This window comes from Manis pentadactyla, chromosome 12 (genome assembly GCF_030020395.1).
Source record: "Manis pentadactyla isolate mManPen7 chromosome 12, mManPen7.hap1, whole genome shotgun sequence".
Classification (NCBI taxonomy): domain Eukaryota; kingdom Metazoa; phylum Chordata; class Mammalia; order Pholidota; family Manidae; genus Manis; species Manis pentadactyla.
This window is the reverse complement of record NC_080030.1, coordinates 60,931,320-60,958,611: the sequence shown is the minus strand read 5'-3', so window position 1 is coordinate 60,958,611 and position 27,292 is coordinate 60,931,320. Positions and strand designations below refer to the sequence as shown.

At 35.0% G+C, this 27,292-nt stretch overlaps 1 protein-coding gene across 3 annotated transcripts in view; it reads left to right on the top strand.

The window, feature by feature from the left end:
• LAMA2 (laminin subunit alpha 2) overlaps positions 1 to 27,292 on the top strand; it is a 631,935-nt gene that overhangs the window by 239,146 nt on the left and 365,497 nt on the right. For all 3 annotated transcript variants that reach the window (XM_057489270.1, XM_057489268.1, XM_057489269.1), the window contains 5 exons: positions 12,923 to 13,102; positions 15,941 to 16,030; positions 17,417 to 17,534; positions 22,671 to 22,849; positions 27,108 to 27,207. In XM_057489270.1, the coding sequence (XP_057345253.1) occupies positions 12,923 to 13,102; positions 15,941 to 16,030; positions 17,417 to 17,534; positions 22,671 to 22,849; positions 27,108 to 27,207 (667 nt within the window). The remainder of the gene's footprint in view (positions 1 to 12,922; positions 13,103 to 15,940; positions 16,031 to 17,416; positions 17,535 to 22,670; positions 22,850 to 27,107; positions 27,208 to 27,292) is intronic.

Sequence of the window (27,292 nt, the reverse complement as noted above, 5' to 3'; positions counted from 1 at the left end):
TAGGAGTAGAGATTAGAAGTCTTGTGTTCTGGCCAGTGACTATTCATTGGATTTACAGTATAACTGTTTTCAAGGAACCAAGTTCACTGCTATGAGAACTAAAAAAGGAACATAGATAATCATGACATATGCTTATTTTTTATATTTTATAGGTGTAATTATTATAAACTACCTCAAAGAAGAGATTAACATTAGCTTCTTATTTTGAAAATAAACAGTGGGAGGAAAGAAGAAAAACTCTGAGCATTTCTCATTGGACCAGTTGAGAATGAAAACAAACAAAAAAACTCTTAAGTCCAACAGCAATATTTATAACAGTCTTCATAATTTAACTCATTGTCTTTATGCTAAAGAGAAATAGTTGTATTTTTGTCATTAGCAGAAAAGGGAACAGTGCCTAAACAGCCTATTACAAAATCTTCTGGGAAAGCATATTACAAATAATTGAAAACAAACCTGATTCTGTGAACTTGGCAGCAAATGTATAAAAGAAAGCAATTCAGCCTCCAGATGATTGATTAAATGTTTCATTCCCTTTACCTTTCATTCACACTGTGTTTGTCAGGAGGAGAGAGAAAAGGGAATATTGTGAAACAGAATCCACCTTAGACAAATAACTTACACTAATGATCAATGACCTCAAATCAGCTGTTTTATTCATTTCTAACAAGTTTTAATGTTTCTAAATATTCCCTATTCTACATGGGTTCCTGCAGGAAATGAGGCCTGAATTTCAGCATGTCCCCACCCCCCGCCTGCTAACCGACATCACAAGCTTATCTGAGCTTCTTCGAGGGCATGGCCCTGCAGCTTCCTGTGGTCGGTTGTTAGTGTGAGTCCAGCAAAGAAACAAGAACACTGTGTACTTGGTAAATCTACAGAAAACTTCATCTTCTGGTTGCGTGGGAGGAGAGGTCCCTCGGTGCACTCTGTTTCTTTGAAGGGACTAGAGATGTGTTGGTGCTGTACAGATGCCAGGGGTATGCAGAGACAGCATCCTACAGACCTAGTAAATAAATGATTATGATCCAGCTCTGTTCAGAATAATGGTAGGAACCTGAACTTAGGATACTGTTGACATGGCTCTTGTTTGTTGTTGTTCAACAAAGCATGTAAAATTAACACTGAACCTCCTCATGAAACACTTCCTTAGAACCCTGGTATTTCTGAAGAATATCTGGCCATCTGTGCACATGGGCTGCACACCTGGTGACTCAAGCAAAACTTTAAGCAAGAAGTCAAATTTCAGAGTCCCTTCCCACATCGCACACTTTCCCTTTGATCTTTTTCTTCTCACAAACAACCTCCCAGACTGTAATTCTACAACCTCTCCTTTCCTGCAGCCCTTGTGTTGGCACTCGGTCACCTACTTTGTCTTCAGCCCCAGGGACCATCATGTCAGATGAGGGGAATACAGGCCTTCCCCAGGTGTGCACAGAGACAGAGGGTTTTGAGCCAGGAAGTCCTCTGATCTTTCTAGTAGTTGCTTATGTGAGATTGGATATGAGTCAGAAGGCATATGCAGGCACATGTCCTGCTCTCCTTGATGTATAATCTCTCGTTGATGTTCAATCTTCTTAGCATTTTCAGAATCATCTCTCCATTGTGGGTAGGAACTTGTCACTGGTACTTCTGTTATCTGAAGCTTTCCAGGTTGACAATAGGTAACTACTGTGAAGAGTGCAGCACATACATCCTGCTTTAGCAGAAACAAACACAACCTATTTGTATTATTGTTTGTACTCTCTCAAGAATAACAGCAATTAACACTTCATAGTTTTTCCTGTGTGCTAGGCATTACTCTGTTCATGTGGCATTAATTACCTCTTTTAACCCAGTGAACAGTACAAGTAGGTATTAGTATTTGCCTTTTACAGAAGAAACTGAGGCACAGAGAGATTAAGTAAATTGCCTAAAATCACACAAGTAACATAAGTGACAGAGACAGAAGTTAAACCCAGGCAGTCTGTCTTCAACATATATGGTCTTAAACTGTGATTAACTATCTGAGCATATACAGAAGCTCACGTAAACAAACACAGTTATTCAAAGCATCAGGCACAGGTTTACCAAACTTAGAAAAGCATAATACCATAATACATATACAAACATCCTTGAAGTCTGACACATAGACTTGGTACTCAAATTTATAAACCCAGTGGCATAAAAATTCCTCAGTTATGGAAATATATTATTTTGTTCTTCAAAAAACCTTTTCTTTGTTTATTTTTTTAGTTTTTGTGCAGGGAAACAGATCTTAAGATTGGAGAGCTAAGACCTGTAGTGACCTCTTTCAAAGCTAAGCTAGAGGCCTTATTTAAAATAATAGAACACATGAAACATAGGAACTTGACCAACCATGGATGTACAGTTTCATTCTAAAGATGAAATGAAATGAAGCAGGAGGGCAAGGCAAATATTGAATGAATGAATGAATGAGAGAAATGAGTGAAGAATAAATATAAGGAAGGGGAGACCCAGTAATTCCACTCCTAGGAATTTACCTGAAGAAAACAAAATCCCTGATTCAAAAAGACATATGTTTATTGCTCTACTGTTTGCAATAGCCAGGATATGGAAGCAACCTAAGTGTCCACCAACAGATGAATGGATAAAGAAGATGTGGTACATTTACACAAGGGAATATTATTAAGCCATAAAAAGAAAAGAAATGCTGCCATTTGCAACAATTAAGCTAGGTAGAAGAAAGACAGATACCATATGATTTCATTTATTTGTGGAATATAAAAACAAAGAAAAATGGAAGGAACAAAATAGCATTAGTTTCGTAGACACTGAGAAGTGACTAGTGGTTACCAAGGGAGAGGGGAGAAGGCAGGGGGAGGGATACTACTGTACCACTGTGATGTACATTTGATAATAAAGTTAAAAATAAAAAATAAAAAATGATATGGAGGGGGAAAACAAAAGTTAATGATATGAAAGCAAAAGTAAGAGAGAGAAAGTGGCAAATGAAGGGGACACTCAGAGACTGAGCCTGTACCTAAGTTGGTGAGAGTAGACAGTGGAAAGGCAGGATCAGAGGTGGGGGCATGTCGGCAGTCACCCCAGGGACTCTAGTCTACATACACATATGTTAGGGATATTAGCCTAGGGGGCATGCTCAATACTGAGGACCTTGTGTATCTGTCCAAACCCTTCTCTATGTATTAGTATGACTCCATAATTTAATGTCTCTGATACCTTGTCATTTGAGGTAGAACCTTTCCGATCATTAAATTAATTGGGATTGCCAATGGCCATCTCAAAATGCTGTTTATGTAAAAGGGAGAAAAATCAAATTAATGTGTTTATACAGTTTTTCATTTATATACTGGCAAAACGCTCACATGCGAACACACACATTCTTCAAGGAACCCTTGAGTCTGAGAGTGAGAATGAGAGAGAGACTGAATTTCTCTTTTAAGCACACATCTAGGTTTTGTTCCAATCTAATGACACAGGATCTGGCCCTGTATTTAGATCGCCTGCTCCAAGATTTTATTTTAATTTTAAACAAGTGTTCCCACATGGGGACTGAAAACAAAACAGGAAAATGTTGCTTAAGTTTTCCTCTTTGCTTTATTAGATGTCTTTCAAGGGCACTGATTGTTCTGTTCTGTCCTACCAATGTAGGTCACTGGATTCTGTTGCTTTTTTTTTTCCTGTTCGGACTTTCTCTAACAACTTTCCACGACAAGGGAGAGCATGTTAGTTTCCCAGATACTTATTTTTGGTATTAACCTATTATTTTCCCCTTCTTCCTATAACTTGAGGTTTTAGTACTCCCTACTTAGTAAAATTTACCATGAGTATAAACTAACTTTTTTTGCACACCAGTGAATGGTTTTTACTTGCTAAGATACTTAAATATTAAATCTGTCATAACCAATTTTATTTATTATGATGTTAGTAAGACTTTAAAGATTGCTAGTTCTTTTCTGGATAATTGATGCTTTAGACCTCAACTCTTGGGCATGTTTTGGTTTTGGTTTTGATCAGCATAGGGTTTTGCTTCAATTAATCAAGATGATCTCTACTGTTATGGCTCAGTGCCAGGAGGTGTTAATCAGGATTGGTACTATCCCTTGGCTTAGTGATCGTTTGTGTTTTAATATACTTCATTTTTGTTCCTTCCAAGGAAGCCTGGGCACCATCTGATCTGGTGGTGGTTCCTGAATGGCAGCTTGGTAAGCAGTCTACCCCAGGAAGTTTAGAGTGGATAAAGCTAGTAGGATAAGTCTGACCCAAATTCATGAAGAAAAGCCAAGAGCTGGGGAGTTCAAACAATATAGATAACTTCAGAGAAGCAAGAGCAGGACAATAAACAGAAAATGAAGTTAAAATACTGGGGTTAGCCACAGACAGGAATGGAATGGAAGTTAGGCAAATAAAAGAATGAAGGGAGGGTGCATGGAAAAGGTTCTCTCAGCAGAGCTGAGCTTCATATTGCTAGAAGTCTTCAAAGAGAGCCTAGATGACCAGCTATTATTCACTCAGCAAATGTTTACTAAACTCTAGTCTGTGAGGGAGTGTAGTGGTGAGCTGAGGATCCAACAGATGAAGCCAGACTAGAATTGGAACCCATCCTAGCTATACGAATTTAGCCATACTTGCTAAAATTTCAGTGTCTGGTTTTGCTTCTTAAAAAAGGAGATCATAAAATTACCAACCTCAGAAAGGATTAAGTGAGTTCACGCTATATGAGCTGGATACACATATCATGTGCAACAGTGTCTGGTATCCAGTAAGTACACAATAATGACCACTCTTATTTTATGTGTAAAGTTCTGTGTATTGCAAAGAAACCTCTTAAATAGCTGTGAAGTTTGCATAGGTTATCAATGATTCCATTCTCTTAGTCTGTCTCTGGTTGCAACACACTCAAAACAAAATTTGGAACAAAGCAAATATTAGAAAAGAGTGAAAAAACTTTCCTTCTGGTGGTTTTCCCTCCTAGCCTGCTCTGAAGCTCCTCCTCTTAGTTTTCTTTCTTGGCTGTGAATTTCAGATGATGTGTGCATCCCCATATAGTCTTAGCTTCACAGCACAAAGATAAGCAATGAAGTGTGTTTCATAAAATGTAAATGAGAAGCTCCCAGAAAAAGCCTGAGAAAACCTATTTTGACAACTCTTATCTATGCAAATACATATTTTAACTGGAGAAAGACAAGCACAATTAAAAGAAAAACACAAAAAATTTCAACTTGAAGTACTTTTAAAAATTCTTATTTGAAAATAATTATAATTAGAAATTAGAAATAGATATAAAATGAGCTCTTATGTGTCAAGGTCCTTTAAAGGCAAAAAAAAAAAAGGGATGATATTTGCACTTAGTTAATGATTGTCTGTTTCTGAAAATTTCAGGGACTTAGTTGTCATTGTTTCTTTTACACATCATGACCTGTGGGAGCAATACCAAGATCAGCCATTCAGTTGTGATGGATTATGATTCAGTCATCTGGGCATATTTCAGATGAAATAACCTAAGCTTATTTTGAGCAAGTGGATTAGAAATAAATGCTTTGCTGGATTGCTTTGAGTTGTACAAAGCCAAAAGACCACCAGAAGCTTTTGAAACGAAGGACCATGGCAATTTTGAGACTTTGAGAAAATTGGAAGTCCTAAAGCAGCTGAGACTTTGCTTCTATTTTTGATCTTTCCAAAAAACTTTGCCCTTATATGTGTTGAGGTTAGAAAGCTCTGCCACATGAAATCTGCTATTGGTACAAAAGAATAACTAACTCTGAAACAAAATGGGGGAGGATAAGGAGGGGATGAAGAGAGAGAAAGGATGAGAAAGAAGCTACGCAAACCTTTGGAGTGCATGCAATATTTCAACTGGTTTCACTCAGAGAGAAGAATAAACAAAAGCATAAGATGACAAATACTCTTTGAAGAGAACTGATTTCCTTATTCTGAATTTATTAATGACTATTTATTTGACAGTGAAGAATCTGTTTCAATATTTCATGGAAGGCAAAGCTTTCATCTAGGAATGACAAATGCAAGAAGCATAGTTATAAAAAAGAAACAACAACAACAAAAAAAAAAAAACAGGAGAAAAGCAATCTAAGTTTCAGGGGCAGTTGGAACCAAGTAGGTGTCAAAAGCAAAATGTCATCTTATGGTGGGTGAGAGACCTGTTAAAGCTAAGCTCAGGGGTAGAGTTGTCAGTGATACAGTAGTATTTGTTAAACAGTTCATTAAGCTGACATTTCCCTGTAGTCTTGAAATAGATTAAAGATGTTAAAGTCACAGTCTTAGACATTTTGTGTATTAAAATACTACTTTTCAAGCAACTTAGAGTCATCAACCATGGAAAAGTCGTTGTTTTGGTTGAGCTTGTAAACTTCTAATGATAGTGGGTTATTTATTAAGGACCTTCCAAACTAATCAGTGCACTGCACTATGCATCAAAAGAAAATCTTTCCAGTTCTGATTAGTAGGACTATTGAGGCACCTGAAGAGATATATCCATTTATACATATATATCCCATTATTTTTCCTTTCAGAAATGGCTTTATTAGTGTCTTAAATAAGGTATTGTATAATTGTTAATTAACCGATTGATAGCTATTGCATATCCATAGGGTTTAAAGAGTCTATTTTATAATTTCAATATAATTTATTGTTTTGTGGACTCTTTTGTAAATAACAGTAATTAAATCTGTAGGTTGTACAATTAAATAGGCAGAATATGATTTGCTTAAAGAAGGAACTCACCAATGGGTATGGTCCACTTTGCTCTGGTTAACAAAATTAAGTTGAATAGTTCTTAACTTCAAATACAATGTCTTATGACTCAGAAAACACATATATGTGTTCTTCTTAGATGAAAATATGCCTGAAAAATCAGCTTGCAAAAATGAAACTTGGGTATAATAAAGTTAACTAATGTTTAACAAACATAGTAGACTTAGATGTAAGGAAATCATGGACAAATCTTTTAATTTCCTAATTTTCTCTAAATCAGTGTAACTCAAAATGCTTGGGTAGAAAATGGTGTGATGTGATGACCTTAATTTCATTATGGGGAAATAGCATATTCAGAGATTTACTCATATAATTGAAAAATCTGATTAATTATTCCATGAAATTGCTTTTTAAGTAGAAAGCTAGTTGAGTTGGCTTAATATGTAGGGCTTATATATGAACTTCATTTATTTGAAAGTTATTACTTACCACTTAATTTTTGCTAGGTACTGTCCCATTATGTCAGCTGACAAAACAGATAAAAATCCCTGAACTCTTCAGAGTTATGTTCTAAGAGTGTGAGAGAAATAATCAACAAGGTAAATAGGTGAGTCACATTCATGGGTTCGCCTTAGAAGAAAAGTACTATGTAGAGAAATGAAGCAGGTAAAGGAAATAGTTCTAGGATGAAATTCACATTGTAATTAGATGGTCGCAGAAGAAGTGAGGAGGCATCATTTAAGAAGACTGAAAGATGAGAAAGTGAGCCTTGTAGTATCAGGGAGGAGAACATTCCAAGCCAAGGAACCCCAGGGACAGAGGCCTGAGGTGAAAGGCCATCTGGCATGTTCCAACGAAGATGGCAGTCTGGCTGGAACAGTGTAAATAGGTGAAGAGTAGGGAAACAGTCTGAAAAGTCAGTGTTCATGCTTGGCGGTGTTTGCAGGTGGGCAGTGCATTGCTGATAATACAGGATTTCAGAGTTCACTGTAAACATTTTTGGTTTTTCTTGGTAGAAATAGAAAAGCATTGGAAAGTTTTAAGGAGAGCAGTGACATGACTGGAATTCTATTTTAAAAGGAATGTTTAGAGAGCTCCCTGAAACAGGTGCTGAACTGAAGAGACTTTGCAAGACAGTTGTTGAGGCACTAAATAATGAGGAGAGACTGAAAGCTTTAGTTGCTGTTCAAAAAATGATGACTTCTGTGCAGTTTGCTAAGGATGAATGTGATTATGGTGGTAGAAATGAACCTCTTTTGCTATGGTTCATGCTATTTCCATAAAGTTGCTGACCAGTTTTGCCTCTTGCATAATCTGAGGAGTAATCTTTTTGCGGAAATGATTGAAGATCATAGAAGAAGAATTAATAGAAATTAATTAAAAATTATAGAAGATCAAGGCAAACAGATGTAAAGAGAATATAGACCAATTTGCGCAAAGTGAGAGTTGGCTTTTTGGCATACAGGATTTTAAGTCAGTAATACTAAACTTGTGATTTTTGTTTTTAAGGAATACAGAGAATAAATTGATGGAAACATTGACAAAACAAAAACCCCAGCTGCCATATGAGATAGTCCCTAGGGACACAAGAGTGGTAGCCAGTAGATCCGTCTGGATTCAGTCATAGTGCCTAGTGGAAGACAATGAAAGTTTGGAGCACAGTGGTTTTCATGGAGGTAGTGCAGAGTGTTTGGATGGTGGGTATGTTTTGAAAGTAAAGCCAACAGGATTTGCAGACAAACTGGATGCAGGAAAACAGTCAACAAAAGCAGTTAAGCATGTGTCCAAGTTGTTGATCCTGAGTAGATGAAAAGATGAAATTATTTAGTGAGATTGGGAAGACTGTGGGGATGAAGAGCAGGAACTCAGTTTGACATGTGAATTTGCGATACCTATTAGACAGCCACAAAAACGCATCAAGAAGGTAGTTGGATTCTATATCCTGACTTTCGAAAGAGAGGTTAGGCCTGGAGATACAGGTGTGGTAGACATCGGTATAGATGGTATTTATATAGGTGAGCTTTGATGGGATCCCTGAAATACTAAGTCTGGATAGAACAGAAGAAAAGGCCAAAGACTGGCCACCACGGTACACCATTATTAGAAATGGAGGGAGGAAAGAAGGTGCTAAGGGGTGAGGAAGATTGAGAGAAGGTAGCCATAGAGGTAGGAAGAAAACAAAGACAGTTTGGTGCCTTGGAGGTCAGTGGAGTAATCATTTCAAATGCTGCTAACAGTTGAAGTATGGTGAAGAATGAAAAATTGATCATTTGGGGGTTTCTATTGACTGACCACCCAGAGCCAAAGCCAGAACCTCTGCTCTGTACCAGAAACGCTGTGGCAAATTGTTGCACTGTCCCCTTTTCCTAAGCTTCATACACCTCGCTGCCTTTCTCTAAACATATGCTATTTTTTCCACACATGGTAAAATAAAAGTGATTAGGTTCATTTTTCAAAGTTATTGTAATCTTTATCTCCCTCTCTCTGAAAAAATACCATATTAAGCATGATTGGATTTAAGAGGTTCCCACAAATCTCAACCACTCATTTACATACAAATTATTTGGCCACACCTACAGATAGCTAATCTCACTATTTTTCTATCTCCTGAGATCACCTACTTTCAAGTTATACCTATTTCATTGGTATGCTTAAAGATAGATCATTCAAATGGATTTTAAAATGTTCTTAGCATACTACATTTCAAGTTGTCAACTCCATCCACTTTCATTACTCATTTAAAAGTTTCTGGTAATTATTAATGATCCTTCATTCTCCCATTCACCCATTCACTCAGCAACCTTGTATTATTGGGAAGGGTATTAGGTATATAGCTCTTCCAGCAATCTAAAGCAGATGTAGAAATATAAATAAAAAAGCATAACAATAAGGACAATTATCCGTACTAGAAAATTTGATTATTTGCTGCATAAACCATTTTTAAATTATGTTCTAATCATAAAAGTAAAAATGACAGAGGCACAGAGGTCTTATCCACCATAAGGGAAACATTTAAATAGTCTTGCTTCTTGCACTTATAATAAGAACAGAATTATTCGGATGGCTAGAGTGTAATATTGATTTAGGCATTTGGTCATAAAAAGATTTCTTATGAGCTTTTTTCTCTTTATCTGTGAAAGCTAATTTCTAAGAAGCATATAATTTTTAAATCTAAAACACTGGTTGTTAGTCAGGCTGACACTGAATTGGAATGAATTCCTCTGACAGCACGAATGTATACCCACTAATGTGTGCAATGCCCCAGACTTCCCATGGCCTCACAGCAAGACAGAGGTGGTCTTGAGGACTGATACTTTTCATCTTTTGGAAGACAGAACCCCTCTGATTGTCACCCCACAGGAAATCAGGAAGTATGCTAAACTACTCAGTGAACTTGGAATTACACAGCAAAGTGCCAGTGGAAATATCTTATCCAATATTATAACTTATTTTAAGGAGACTGGGGGAAAAACAGAAAACAGAAGGATGATGGAAGGAAGCTGCACAAACATGGCCAAACAGCTGGCTGGTTTTATAACCCAGAGACAGCGTGGGACAAGCTATACTCCCAAGACCTCTTGGCAGAATGGCTCGATGAAAATACCAAAGCTGTGAGAAGAAGGGTTCTTTTGCTGAATCTTTCTGTAGCTATCGTGTGGCTTATTAACCTAAATGAGAACATGTGCACCATTTTTTTCAAAGTGTCTATGTGTTTAAATGAGGAACTTACTGATGCCATGTACAGCACAGATGTGGTCACCATAGCATTAAAACCAAATAACCCTTTAATCCTAGTCAAGAAGTGATTTTCTTCTTTCTTTCAAATAGCACTTTTAGGAGTAGTCAAGGGAGAGCTTGATAAGAAATGTAAACATGAATTCAAGGGCACTGATGATTTCAGAGATGCCAAAATTAATCTCTAAGGGAAAATAATTTTAATTGCTTTGTGCATCTATTTATTTGTTCTGTAACATTTAATTGATACTTGATTAAATAATAGAAACAATTTAATTTTAAACACATTTCTGACTCACCTGCTAGATGCAGAACTGTGGAATATACAAGATCTACTTTACTCTTAGAATTTCCTACATTAAAGGGAGGGCATTCAGTACTTCAAGTGACCCCAATGCTCAATCAAATGTGTTGATTAAGAAGTGGATTTATTCTTTACTAAATATCCAAGGTAGACTCAATTAGCTGGGACATTTCATATTTTTATTATGAGGCATTTTGAGTCTATTCTTTGTGACATCAGAATTAGTTTCTCATCTCGGAGTTAGCTCTATTTTTCTTGTGTCTCTGGTTTATTGGCAGTCAGTTTTTAACAAATCTCTCAGGGATCATCTAAATGCTGGATGTTGGGAATGGAAACACATATCACTGCCTTTCCTGTCAAAAACGTAACTAACACACGTGATATATCATGAAAACTCCAGTGGGTGACCTTAAGTCACAGTTTCCCAGTGCATGGATGGTCTCCCATGTTCCTGAGCAGCTCCCAGCCCAGCACAGGACTCCTCTTTTCTTGTATTACTGTCTCTGTAGCCTCCTGTGAGTGTGTGCATGTGCTTCTGTGTATGTATATGTGTGTGTTTTCAGTCGAAAACCTACCAGCCAATTTCCATTTCTTTAACAATTTTGAGTTACATTATTGCATAAGTAATAATGCATTTGCAAAATAAGAAAAAATGATAACACTTCTTCCTATCAGTATACTGTTTCCTCATTCTTTTTTATGGTGCATGTAATTCACTATATAGATGTATAATTTATTTAAGCTGTTGTACATTGATGGATTAGATATTTTCAAGTCTTTTGCTATAAAAAGAATGCTGTAGGAATAACAAATATTATAATATAATAGTATATGTAACACTTTTACTATTATAATATATGTATTATATCTATAGGATTATTTCTAGGTCAGAAATGGAATTTCTATGTCAAATTTCTATGATGCGTTTGCTGTTTTAATAGTTATTGCTGAATTCAGCTTCATAGGGGTTTGTGCCATTTTACACTCACACCTGTAAGTGTGTGAGGATGCCTGTACCCACTCAATCTTGGCATTAGGGAGTATTATCAATATTTTGGGGTTTTGACAACCTGAGAAAGTGGAAAAGAGTTTAACATTTTGGCTTTAATTAGCAGTTCTGTTATTATGAGTGAGGTTCACTGTCATATCAGAAGTTTAACAGCCATTTATATTTCCTTCTCTTTGAGTAGTTCTATCTTCAGTTTGTTTTGTGTTACACTGTTGTTTTTTTTCCTTATTAATTTATAGGAATTCTTTAGATATTAGGGAAGTATAATTCCTTTATCTGTGACAGAAATACTTTTTATTTTTGTCAAATAGTTGATCATTCATTAGAATTCTCTACTCTTGTGAAATCTCTCTGAAAACATGTGAGCTTTGTATACCTTGTAGTTCCTTGGCCATTTCTCCATTTTTTACATGGAAAACAGTATGATTAGAGTTTACTTATTCTGGTGTCAATTGGGCTAAATTATAATCCTAAAAAATATACCCTTTCATCCAAGTTTTAATGTAATTTTCATAGAGGGCATTTTTCATAGACTCTGTTCAATACTTCATAAATTTTTATCTTCTTGATCGAATCAATTTAGAAAAAAACAAAAACAACAAAAAACCTATTGAAATCACTCACTGTGAATGTAGACTTTTCTAATTTTCCTTGTAATGTGTCAATTTTTGCTTTTTATATTTTAGGACTATATAATTAGGTACTTTCAAGCTCAGAATTATTTTAAGTTCCTGGTGGGTTCCTGTTTTTGTCTGATATTTTGTAAACTTTTTTTTTAGCCAAAATTTCTGCTTTCCCAGTATAATCTGTATTCTTAAATAATTCTAGAGCATAACAGTTTTCAGAAGAAGATTAAGATTTTATGAAAATCTTAGAAAGTTCAAGTAAGTGCAATGCCTTGGGACAGAGGAATATGCATAATTGGAGTAAATAGAGAATGCCCAAAATATAAACAAACGAATTACCTGCACATATATATCAAAAGGACCATGAAATTTCTTAATTACTTCACTGCATTGCAGTGAGTAAATATGAAGCTGCATCTACCTAATTGCAAGAAAGGAAGCCTATCTTTATTTTTCCAAGAGTATCAGCCTGATTTTTTCCAAAATCAGACAAAAAACAGTTATTTAATTTTTGGTAATCTTAATTGTTAAATTATTTCCCACATTGTGTAGATTCACATCTCTTTGATCAATGGGAGACCAAGTGCTGATGACCCTTCTCCTGAACTGCTAGAATTTACCTCTGCTCGCTATATTCGCCTGAGATTTCAGAGGATCCGCACCTTGAATGCTGATTTGATGATGTTTGCTCACAAAGACCCAAGAGAAATTGACCCAATCGTCACACGAAGAGTAAGTTGCAGTGACTCATGTGGCAGCCTGTGAGTGATACTGCACCCATCTTTTAAACTGTCTGTTAAATAATTTATGAAGATACCTTTCAGTGACTTGTATGAGTGGCTGTTATCAGACTTTAAAAATTGACAGACCTTCGTTTGTTCAAATCCAAGTTCTGCCATTTCTTAGATGTGTAATGTTCATCAAACTTTTTAACACTTCTAAACATTAATTTCTTTTTTTTGTAAAATGAAGATCATAATGCCTAGCTCATAACTTTATTTTTGAGGACTAAAATAGTTTTTGTCACTTTAGTGATCTGTACTATTGTAATTCACTTTGGGGAGTTACTACAGGAAGTGAAGGGCTTTGGTTCCAACCAACACTAAGGAAAACATGCCTCAGTACAAACACACACATCACAATATATCTTAAACTCTAATGTGCCTAGAATCAGCCGGTGATATTTTGGAAGTGCAGATTCTGATTCAGTAGGTCTAGGGCAGAGTGGAGAAACTGTAATTCCAGCACGTTCCCTGGTGATGTTGATGTTGCTGGTTTGTGGGCCATTTTGTCTAATCAAATAATTTCATTCTCCATTTCAGTTATGAATCACAAGCCATAGTTTAAAAAAGCATTATTCTAGGGGAAAACTGATTCTATATAGTTTCATTCTCTTCTCTAAGTAGAATATCAGAATAAAAGGTTATAGAATCCTATCAACACATCTTGGAAAACAGGAGCTTAACAGAAGTGCTGTTTTCCAGTGTTAAACTGGAATTTGTGGCATTATGACATAGATGGGCAACTCAGGTTGCAGTGAGTCATAACTGTGCTTCATCCTAGCTATGCCCCAGCACATTCACTCATTTATGTCACCTCCTTCATATGCTGCTACACAGCCAAGGCATTATTACCAGAAGTGTGAATTCAGCTTAATATCCATAAACTAAATCCATGCTAACAGAGTATCTACTGTGTGACTAGAGGTAAAGGTGAAAAGAGAATTATAGGAAGAAACCAAGATTGTGAGATGAAGCACTTAGTTCTAGAATGATCCTACTAAGGTCTGGCTATTGGCACCAACTGCCAGATTTCTTGACCAATAAGTTGAATGTTGAAGGGCAATGATATTCACAGTTCATAAATACTCATCACATATTATCTCTTCTCATTACTTAACTTACCCACACCTAAACTCTCCATCATCAGAAAATAACTTTTAAAGTTTTATTATACACATTCAACACATATTGGGTGTTTTAGTGTTCTTATTTTCTTCAAACCTGCAATAACTTGTATTAGATTTCAGGCTATTATAAATTGTCTTAAGCAGAAATAATCATTATTTTACAGCGGTGTTTAGATTCTTCACTTGTTAAATAAAGTCACTTTTAATTATATTGGCATGACTTAAAAATATACACTAAGGAAGACTGAATAATTTTGAAATGAAATTTAATCTTTTCTGACAGTATATCAGAGAAAAAAATCAATGGAAATAAATGTGCTCTTTTATTATCTTTTGCAGAAGGCAGAGTAGGGGTTGGGTGCAGATCTATTATTTATAACTTCATTGTACATGAGCCTTTAAAATAGTGCAATAAAATCCAACATACAATATGTTTTTGAAAGTACTCAAGTTCAGTAGTAAACACTGCATATATATTTAAATATATAAAAATAGTATATCTAATTTCAGTTTCTCTTCATGACTCAAAAGCGAAGCATTACACATTTATATTTAACACAGATCTCCCAATTTTAAAAGCATCTACAAAACTACTGTATCAGCTTTCTGAACAAATATCCATATTTGTATCTATATTATTAAGTGATGAAGTTAGTGAAAAGCAGACTTTTACATTGACTGAACTTCCTAGTAAGTTCCATTAGTTCAACATCAAGGTATATCAAGTAAGGTAAAGTAACCCAAATATTAAAAAAGATTATATATACAAAAACAAACAAAAGAAGAAGTAAATGGAAAAGGGAATTTATAGTCAGGGAACTTAGATTTGTGTCCACCTACTTATTTTCGCTAAATCTGTTTTTTTTTATATGTGAATAATTGGAATAAAAGAATTATGTACCACTGAGATGGTTATTTGAACTCCATAAGATAACATGAAGTACTCTCACAAGTATAAAATTAAAAATTTTATTTTAAATAGTCCAGTTCTGTAATTGTAATCTTTTGAAAATAGCTGGCTAGATTAAAATAATTAGAAACATAGCCCAAATTAACTTCAGTTAGGAAATTAATTGCACGGACGTTTTAACGTGATAATGAAAACAAAAGAGCAGTGTCAGGGACATCTAACTTACTTTTTACTTTATGTTAAATCAATCTTGCAGTTAGTTACTTTTTATTTCCTTCTTAATGTGGTTAAGAAATGTATTGTTATGAGCACAATTTCCCCTAAATCTGTTGAAATTTTCAGATCCATCAAGTAAAACAGTCTGCATATGATTCATGAATACTGAATTTCCTTTAATGACAAAGAGATTTTCTTTCCAGAAACTGTGTAAAACAACTTTTATGAAGAATTATTGTCCTTGCTCCATGACAACTTGTTCTCAATAATAAATACTCCAGCCAGAGTTTGTACTGTTTGTGGGAAAGACATTTATTTCTAAAATGCCCACCTAACATAAATTAGAGGCATTCTTTCTTCGGACTATGATTACAAGTCAAGGAGTTACTTGATATATTTTGTGAGCCCTCAGTTTTCCTCCCATACTTCAAATGAAGGATAAAAGCTGAAAGTAATGTTTTTAACGGAATGTTCTCTTTGTTACTTTCACCACGCAGTCCTCCTAACAGGATTTCTCTCTGGATTGCTTTTGCAGTACTACTACTCCATCAAGGATATATCTGTTGGAGGGATGTGCATCTGCTATGGTCATGCCAGGGCCTGTCCACTTGATCCAGTGACAAATGTATGTATATTTATAGGATGCTTAGGTGAAATGAAGCTTTGAACTGTAAAATACTTCTTGAGAGGCTTTGCCGACAGGGACACTGTGAATGGGTGTCGGGTCCCCACTTAGTGTATCCAAAAGCCATGCCAGGATGAAATAGAGCTGGCAGTTAGGATGATAGACTTTGAAGTCAGCCATCACAGTATCAGAAAACAGATTAGTTTTTTTTTTTTCTAGAAAGGCTGCGCACTGGTCTATCTATTTTGAAACCTCTCTAACTGTGACAGCCTTCTGTATGATTTAGCTTTAGAGAATGCCTGCTATCAATCAACCTGACCATTTCTTTTAGAAGTTTTCATAAAAAAAATTAATGTAAACAAATGAACAATATGTGAGGAAGTTAATATGAATGGTCCTAGAACAGGAGGTGAGGCAGGGGCAATAAAGGGCAGTTCAATAAAGGGCAGTTCAAGAGAATGTTGAAACTACCAGGTCAGAAAGTGCTAGAATGCTTTTGGGTCAAGTTTTTCATTAATGACAATGTATTAAATGAACATAACCTGAAAAGAAGATGAGTAAGCATCCTTTTTCTCAGTCATAAACAAACTAGGGAAATACAAATTCATCTACTGTATAGTATATGGAAGAAATATATTGAGTATTCAGATCAGTGAACGTAGCTACCCATGTAGATATTTTGTTTTCTACTAAAACTGTAATACAAATGGTGTTTCTCTACAAGACAGTTTTCTGACTAATACATCATCATGTTACCTCCTATGGAGGGTTCAAATGCTCTGGCATATTTTTCTGGGCAAGGTCGTGGTGCCACTTTCTGCAGGGTGTGGCTATTGTCTATTGTGCGAACCTGTGGGCAGTTTGAGAGCCCACAGGCCACCTTGGAGGGGCAGTTTCATGGGATGAATTGAGACGGTACTTGGAGCACACACACAGGCAGGAAATTCACTTCTGAGACATTAGATTTCTGTTACACCTAAGCTCCTGGATGCCTGGGAATTTACTCTCTCCCCATTTTCCACATCCACAAATGTTAACAGTACTTTGAGGAAAGCGTTAAAATGGATACACCCAACCCAGATATCCTGCAGGTCTCAGTAACCACAGAAGGGATTTCTGCCTTCACGACCACTCCCTCCTGGGTTTCTGCTTTCTTCCTATAGCCCTGAGCCCATTGATTCCAGGAGCAGCCTGGGCCTCCCTAAGCTGGTACTGATCAAATATACCCACTCCCAAGGCTGCCATCTTCCTTCCCAGACTAACAGCAGATTTACATTTTGACTCATAGTCTTGAAGCTTTCTCTTCTATTGTACTCTTCAGGAAAAGGCCTCACTTATGGTTCTCAAATGTGCTGAAAGAATGCTTTCCCCCCAATTTTTGACTAGAAATCCCACTGTGAATGTGAGCATAACACATGTGGTGACAGCTGTGATCAGTGCTGTCCAGGATTCCATCAGAAACCTTGGCGGGCCGGGACCTTCCTGACTAAAACTGAATGTGAAGGTATGTTCCAGAGAAGCCAACAATACGTTAATTCTTCCTTCCCTGGGACACAGGTAATCTAAACATTTGGTGATTGTAGGTAAGCACATTCCAGTATGTCTGTTTTATCCAAGGCAATCGCTGGAAAGCTCTTTACCCTGCTATTTCAGTTACTCCACTTTTCAGGGTTTAAAAAATGTCTTCAATGTGACAAATATTTACCAAACACCTACGAATTTACCACTGTGTGAGGACTATGAGAAATAGAGAAAAGCATAGTATACACTTATATCATCAAGAAGAATCTGAAGCTTAGAGCATAATGTGTATGTGTGTGTATGTGTAGGTAACATACAACAAAACCTACAATATATAGAGACTAGCCTCCTGAACACCTGTGTCTACAAAATGGTTCTGAAACTGGTTTGGCTTCATATCCTTCTGCTGTTCCCTTTGCAGCTTCTCCTTTAATAAATAGCTTTCAAATACTCTTCATCTAATAAGTGGAGAAAAACCAGAGAGGATAGATTATACTCTACAAGTTAGAGCCAGTTATTTACCTGAAAAAAAATCATTCCAATTTATTAGTTGTACTTATTAAAGGGTGGTATTTGGATGCAGGATATGAGAATAAAAGGTAGCAGAGTTTGGAAAGAATATGAGAGTTAAGAGGTAGCAGAGATGGGAAGAAATCAAATTTGATATTTATTTTAATAGTAAGCATTAATTTTTCAAATGTATCACTCATTAATAACTATAAAATGCTAATATTAGAAATGGCATCAGTGATAATCATTAGCATGAACTGTGCTATAGCAATTATTGCACAGGGGCAACCAAGACAAAAGCCAGTAATGAAAGACTGTAAACCAACTGGCTATGCAAACCTGTGCCAATGTATACACATCTGTACTTTAATATTATCACTTTTGAAGACAGGCCATATGCCCAGTTTTTCCTGAAGGGAAATACCCAAGAAGTGTAGTGTATGACTTTGTAGCTGAATATTGCCAAATGACCCACATGGTGACAGGGATGCTAAAGAAACCTGTTTCTGGAGTTCTGCGCAGGCCAAGATGTGACCTACAAACAAACATTTGTGCTGAACTGTAAATCTAAAGTAGCCACTGAGCCCAATTCAAAGGAATTCAAATAGTAGTACTTTAGAGAATCAGTCCTAGCCACATTTTTTTCAGTTCATTCAATATATATGGCCTCCAAAACAGGTTTGGTAGACATTTTAAACTCATACCAACTGTATATTTATTGAATAAAAATTATTTATTGTGTATCATGTGGCAGACATGATAGGCCCTTAAAAACCATTGAATCATAGCAAAGTTTAGTCATAAAATATTCCCCAACCATAAAATATATTTTTTCAGTTTGTAATTCTACATGTAATATCAGCGTCTTGAGTTCCCTTCCTCTTCTGCACTCATCTCTTTTGCTTTTTGATTTGTGTCTGCTTGCTTGTGAAGATGTTTGGGTTCAGAATTCACCCATTGTTACGGAGACATACCTGAAAGAATGGACCCCCAGCACCCACCCACTGTCGTAAGAGAGGCATGGGATGCTCAGCCTTTGTTTCTTTACCTACCCTCTACTCCATTCCTGACCATCTCTCAGGTTCTCCACAGCTTCTCCCAAGGAGCACAGGCATTCAGACCTGAAAGTGAATTTGAGTTAAAGGCCATCCATGGATATTTGCTCTCAAATTTTTTTAGATTTAATTACATTTCTCTTCTGCTCATGGAATATCAGCAGTCACAAATGCGAGTAGCATTCAAGGGTAGGGATTCTTTCTGTTGTCTCTCTCTGCATTCTGTCCCACAGCTATAACACATACACACTTGCGTATATGTGTTTAGACAAGGAAACAAAAAGAATAGATCAAACTTGTTAGCAACAGAGATGGACAAAGCAACAGGAAAGGAGATTTCCACTTGCTACTTACTATATACTTTTTTAATAGTGGAATTATGAAACAATTTCCTTTGTGGGGCACATGGTAGATTATATATCCAGATTGAAAAATATATATATATATATATTTTAAATCCACAAATTAAAGGTAGGAGTATTAACCATAAAACCTTGTATAACACTGTGATTTTTAGCAATAGATGCATTCCTAAAAGCTTAAATGAAAATCTTCTTTTCAGAGTCGAATTGTGTTCCAATCACTTTAATATTAGAAAAATCCTTCTGTAACATGACAAATCCCTCCATAAAATGAATAATTGCTTTCTAATTCTTTTGAGTTTACATTGGATTTTCATCAATCTAGCTTCTTTGAGGCAGGATGTATCTCTGAAGAGCTAAGAATATTTATTCCATTGCTAAACCTGTACTAAAAGACAGTTTCTGTCCTGTGTCTTGGACATTCCGTGAAATATCAAAGTGCTTATGACAGAGCAAGGAATGGCTCTTTGGGTGTAGGTATGATCCATGCCCTTAGAAGCTAGAGATGGTGAGCTCTGTAGATGCAGGGCCTTTAAACAGCATCCAGGGCTGTTGGCAGAGGACCCTCATTGCTTGGAGTGTGAGAAGGACTGCTCCTCAAGCGTCAGTCTTTTACCTGTATAACTCATGGTTATAAATACTCTCAGCAATACTAATTCTAAATCATGTGAGAAAAAAATTGTATTCCTCTGTATTTCCCTCTATTTATATTGGCAGCAGAAATCTTGACTCTTCCTGGCAATATATTTTTACCATTATTTTTAAGAATTCCTGTGCATTGTCCTGAAGAAATAAAACTGCTTATAGTGCCTTGTGATTTTATATTTATGACTTCATGTTCCCTAGAATAAAGTTTGAAAATTCTCCATTAAAATAGCAAGGATACTATATGCTAAATCAAAAATAAACAGACTAGGGAAGGTATTTGCAATAAACATGGCAAGGAAATTAAGAGATCTTCAATAGCACTCAGGAAAAAGATCAATAAAACTTAAAAATGAGCAAAGATCAAAACAGCCATTTCTCAGGAAAAGAAATTACTTGTAACCATATAAAAAGATTATCAAACTTATTCATAATTAAGGAAGTAACAATTTAAATGATGAAAATACTCTTTTTAACTTATCAAAGTATTCATTCAACAAGTGCTTGAGTGCTTATTATGTCCAGGAACTGGATTAAAAGAGTTGATAATACAGTGTTGGTGAGGCTCTGCAAAACAGTTTTATCTTATCTATTGTAGGGAGAGTTATCTGACATAGCATTTTCTGGAGGGGAGTTTTTCAAGGTAATTAAAATTAAAATTAAAATCTTATATGCCCCTTGACTAGATTTTATTCTTGCAGGAATTAGACTATAGCTGTACAGGGCATATTATTGTGATCCTTGTCATTAGTACACAATTGCTAATACTATTGTTACTAACAGTTGTGGAACTGAATATTTACTATGTTTCAGGCATTCTGTTAGGTGTTTTGAATTCTCATGACAACCAGAAGATACTAAATACTAAAATGACACTAAGACTTGAATTTCTCAAAGTCATTCATCTGGCAAATGGGAAGCAGTCCTCCTTCCTCCCCCACCCTAACTCCATGTGACTCTGTGTTATTTATAAAGGAGAAATATGGAAAACAGTGTAACTGCCCATTAATGAGGACTGATAAATACCTCCACTTAAGAAGTACCTGCATAGCCTAAGGAGAAACATGCTAATAGAGAAGGAGCTATGCTATTTACTGTTAGTAAAAGAAAATAGTTCAGAACAGTACGTAAATGTCTACCTTTTTGGAATAAAAAAAGTTTGATCTGTGTGCCACATGCACCTGTGTGGGCACCCCCACCACACACACATCTATGTGGAAATCACTGTAAAGACACCTAAGAAACTCAAGATCTGAGGAAGGGGACTGCACAATGTATCTTTCCCCTAATTCACATCCTAAAATAAATTTGCCCTATTTTTCAACACTTTACCCAGTTCTTTCTGAGGAGTGATTTTTTCCACTTCTTGGAACTCTAATAATGTGACTTGGAAAGGAAATGAAGGAGGAAGAAGAGAAGGCGGTAGGAAGGCCGAGAGGATGAAGAGAGGAGGAAGAAAGGAGGAAAAAATCAAATGAGAACTTATTTATAAGATATTATGCTCATGATTTTGCATGCATAGCTTTTCAAATATCCCCATCGGGTAATTATTGACCACTCCCTGTTTTATATGGAAAGTGGGCCATAGTGAAATTCAGTTTCCTACATCGCATGACTACAAAGTGGTGGGAAGGACACCCAAATCCAAGACTGGCACAAAATAGCACGATCTCAACCATGAAGCAAATCAGCTCTCATTTTGTCCTGATTACGTGGCACTGATCATCCATTTTATCTCTCTTAACAGATAGAACTTGAAGAGACTGCAACAGTGGTTAGCTTAGCTGTGTGGACTTTGCAGCCTGACTTAGTTTGGCTTCCAATACTGGCATGGTGGCCTTTTACAAGTTATTTCACTTCTCTTTGCCTTGGGTTCCTGATACCATATGAAAAGTAGTTAATAATTGTCATTAACTCATAAAGCTATTTTGTGAATTAAAATCAGTGGTAATAAATATAATACATTAGACCAAAACATGGAATATTAACTCTAGGTTTTAGTAATTATTAGTGGTCAAAGAAGGAACTCTTCATCTTAAATGTTCTTTTTACCCATGGGGTCTAACACAAATAATCATATATAATAACTACCCATTACAGATTACCTGGATTTTAATCATTCAATACCGTAGTTCAATACTTTATTGCTTGTCATAACAGGAAGCTATGGGTTGAGCCATAAGAAATTTCAGTTTTGTACAATAAAATAAGTAAAATATTAGCAACTTCCTTTGATAGCCTAATTTATGTTTTAATTATTTACAGTTGCATTAAAATGTGAATTTATTAATACAGGCCACAAATACAGACACTTTCTAGATACCTTTGTACTGATTTATATACATAATATATGCATACATTTATATAATATATAGATTCATATATATATATTTATGAAGATTTATATATGTAACTATATAAAAATATATATGCTAAATGTAATATAATTTCCCACATAGTATAAAATCTATTTTATGTAGAAGAAAATGATTTTTCAATATATCTGACCCTGGGAGTTAATCATGAATTTATTTTTCCCTAATGCAGCATGCAATTGTCATGGGAAAGCTGAAGAATGCTACTATGATGACAATGTTGCCAGAAGAAATCTGAGTTTAAACATACGTGGAAAGTACATTGGAGGGGGTGTGTGCATTAATTGTACCCAAAACACTGCTGGTATAAACTGTGAAACATGCACTGATGGTTTCTTCAGACCCAAAGGGGTAAAGTATGCTTTTTCTTTCATTAAGTGTTATTTTGGCTTTCTCATGCAGAGATGTAGTATCAGAAAAATAATTTCGATAGCTTTTCCAAACAGCTGGACTGCAAATTCTGAACAGTGACTAGGAACATTTCATAAGGGAAACTGTATAAATCTTTTATGATGTGATATAATATATATTCATCTCTCCAGAAAGTTCCAGTGTGCCTCATTCCAGTCAATTCCCACCTCTAGGCAAACTCTGATCTGATATTTAGAACATAAATTAGTTTTGCCTCTTTGTGAATTTTATAAAAATGGAAACATAAAGTACATACAATCTCCCTTTTTTCATTCAGCATAACATTTTAAGATTTACCCATGCTGAGTGCATCAATAGTACATTTTTTTTTAAATGCTACAAAATATTCCTTTGCATGAACATACCATAATTTTTAATCCATTCACTTCTTGTGGATAGTTGGGTCATTTGCAGGTTTGGGCTAGCTCCTGCAAGGCAATTTTATATGAATCTTTTTGTGGTCACGTTTTATTTACCTTGTGTAGATATCTAGGACAAGAATATTTGATTCATAGGATAGTATATGTTTGACTTTATAAGAAACTGCCAACATTTTGCCAAATTAGTAATGATATTTTACATGTTCATCAAAAATACGTGTGAGTTTCAGTTCTTCCACATTATATCTAATATTTGGTGTTGACTATCTTTTTGAATTAGCCATTCTAGCGAGTGTGGGCACAGGGGGTGTGGCAAGTGGTATTTGTCCATTACTAAGTCACTTTCAACAATGCTTGGTGCTATACCAGACCTATTATGAATTTACAGTAGCTCTCATTATGGATTTAATTTTTATTTTATGTGTTTATTGGCTATTCCTGTATCTTCTCTTGTGAATGTCTCTTCAAGTCAAGATATTGTTCTTTTGTTTTATTCTAGAAGCATTGTAATTTTAACTTTTAGGGCTATGGCTCATCTCAAGCAAATCCTTTGTGTGTGGTGTAAAATAATGATTGAGATCTACATATTAACCTATTGTTCTAGCGCCATTAAAAAAACAACAAGTTTATTTTTCTCCTTTGAATTCCTTTGAGTCATTTGTTGATAATCAGCTGATTATGTGGGTCAATTTTTGTGGGTGCTGGGAGTAGAAGGGAAAAATGGGGAGGAGGAAGAGAAGGGGGAAAGGAGAAGGGAAAGGGGAGGAGAAAGAAGCAGAAAAAGAACAGCAACTAGTTTAAGAAAAAGAACAAAATGAATAAGAACAAGAAGAAGGAAGAGGAGGAGAATAAGAATGAGAAGAAACAGACCTTTTGAACTATACTATCTCTTTTCCTTCTGAGACTACAACTACATACATGTCAGTTTGCTTAACTCTCCCATAGGTTACGGAGGCTGTACTAATTAAAAAAATGTTTCTTTCTTTATTCTTCAGATTTGAAAATTTCTATTTATCTGTACTACTTTTTGCCCTACCATCATTAATCTGCTGTTAAAAACATCCAGTTATTATTTTTTATTTTACTTTAGCTTTCTGGAATTCTTGTATTTTCTGTAGTTTACATTTCTTTTCCAAAATACTCCATGTATTCACTCATTATAAAAATTATTTCCTTTATGGTCTTGTACATATATATAGTACTTGTCTAAGCCCTTGCCTGCTGATTTCAATACCTGGGGGACACCTCAGGGTCTGCTTTTATTGACTTCTTTTTGTTTTGAATAAGGATCAAACCTTCCTGTTTCTTTTCATGTGAACATAGATCTCAATTAGGGTATTTTTTTCTAGTAATTTATAACATACCCAAGACATTGTGGATGACATAGTGTAGAAACAGAATTTTGTTATCTTCCTCTGAAGATTTTTGACTTTTGTTCCAACTGGTAGTAAACGTACCGAGCTGATTGCCATGAAATTGTGGAGACTTGCTCTTCACTTTGTTAGGGCAGATTGATAGAAAGCTCAAGGTATTTAACCTTTCTAACTAGGTTGACAACTCCAATTTCTGTGTACTTTATGGTGTATAAACCTGAAACTCTGCTATGGTTATTCAGCTTCCACCTGTTATTTTCCACTGGGTTTCAGTCTCCCAAATGGCTGTATAATTAAGGGATCAATTAAGCATATGAAGGATGTTAATAGGCTGATTGTGCTGCTGACCTTCTATGAACATAGATCTCAATTAGGGTATTTTTTTCTTTAAGAACTAAAATCCTTCCAATTTCTGCCTTCCCCTCATTAGTCTTCCAAGTCCTCAAATATTTGATTTTTGTATTTTGTACAGAATTCATAATTGTTATCTGAGAGTGCACTGGACACTCCACTATTATCGAAACTGGAATCTTGATCAAGTTTTTATTACTAGTCAGGTAATTAAGTGAATCTGAGATTAGATTGTGGTATTTTAATATTTATAAAAATACTTATGCTGCATTGTATGTTAAGAAAATCCAAATATTTAAGTACTTAATATTTGGGTAGAAGTGAATTGTGTTTTTATGAAGATACAGAAAGGCCTGTGCATTGTGATTTTACAGATAAATAACTTATCTCTACAATATTCTTAAAATTATTGTCTTAAATCTAGATTTATCTACTAAATACATGTATTTAATAGCTAAGTCATATATACACAAACTTATATATATGTAAATATGTGTAATGCAGTGTTTACTTTGAGGACTAATTAGTAATTTGAATTACTATTTAATAACATTAAAAATCAAGTGTCAGTATATTTATATATGTTAGAAGATTTCCTGTCAACAATCTTATTCAGGCAGATTTCCCCAATTACTGCAAAGATTGATAATGAATTAGGAGGCTTTGGCTTACTCAAGTTTATCATTGGAATCATAAATCATGTTTTTAGAGACAAGATTTTATTCAAAATATTTTTTGTGTGTCTTATACTCACATAGTTTTTTTTTTTAATGTCTTGGTGGTTTACTCTGGGTAAAAAGCCCTTCTCCAATTCTATTCTCAAATTGCTATGCATACTTCAAGCTCTAGTCTGTGCTTTTCACAGTTCTTGCCTCGTTAATAAGGGATGAATGAAAGTGTATTAAACAAATGATGATTTTAAAACTGATCTGTGAGCGTAGTTGATTGATAGTCTACCAGACTTGTAAATAACTCACTAGTTATGATACACTGATTTGTATTACTAAACAAGTTTCCATTTATAAATTAAGCCTAGATATATGCATATAAAAAGCTATGATTTGTGGGGGAAATACATACCTATAAAGATGTAAATGTAGATATCTATATCTATTTATATAGAGAGCAGTATTTCAGTATATTCATGGCAAATAATTTAGTTTTTTTGTTCTTATCCTGTTGCCCCTGGAAAACAATTGTACATACAGTATATTAGTATAGTCTATTAAAATATTATAGAATTAAAATATTCTAACATTAAAAACTACTAGGTGAATTGAGTGTTTAATATATACATGAGGAATCTTCTGAGATCTTTTATATGTTATTTTAATTTTAATAACATCATTATAGTTAGGATTACTGTCCTCATATTACAAGGAAATAGGTAAGTTGCATGAGGCCTCATAGCCAGTAAGTGGCCACATTGGGATATGAACTCAAGTTTTCCAATAATGGAAATGTTTACCCCCAGGTTATGCTGCCTGCCCAAAAAACCAAATTTTTAATTTAAATATTTAGTATTAATAAGTCTTCAAGCACCAAATATATATTTCTATTTAGTTAATCATATCATGATCAGTGTGAAAAAAGTTTCTGAAAAGTAAATTTTGGGGAAAATGACTAATTTTGCACTATGTTGTAATAAAAAAAACAGAATAATGAGGTAGATTTTACTATGGAATATATATTAGAGAATATCAAGCAAATATTGTTAATTTTGTTATGATTGTGTGATTATAAAAGAGATGCATACTGAAATTTGTAAGGATTAAAATTCTCTTTATCACAATTTTCTTTAAAAACTTCAGCAAAAGATAAAAATGATGAGAATTTTATGGCAAAATACTAATAATTATTGAATCTAGGTAACAAATGTTTAGGAGTTCATTGTACTATCCTCTTTAGTTTTGTGTATACATTTAGAAGTAATGGATTTTAGAAATTGTAAACAGTTAAAAATAATTTACTATAATCTCTCAATATAATTTTTTGGTGTGTATTATTAAAATTGCTTTGTCCTTAAAAGCTTGATGAGTTGAAAATATTGGTGTTTCTATTACACTTGATTAAAAGCATTTTCATTTTTGCTAGGTATCTCCAAATTATCCAAGACCATGCCAGCCATGCCACTGTGATCCAGTTGGTTCCTTAAATGAAGTGTGTGTCAAGGACGAAAAACATGCTCAACGAGGTGGGAGCTTTAGTAGAGAACTGTTGTTCTAATGAAAGGACAACTAAAAGTCAAATACAACTGTTTTCAGGAAAAAAGTCATATA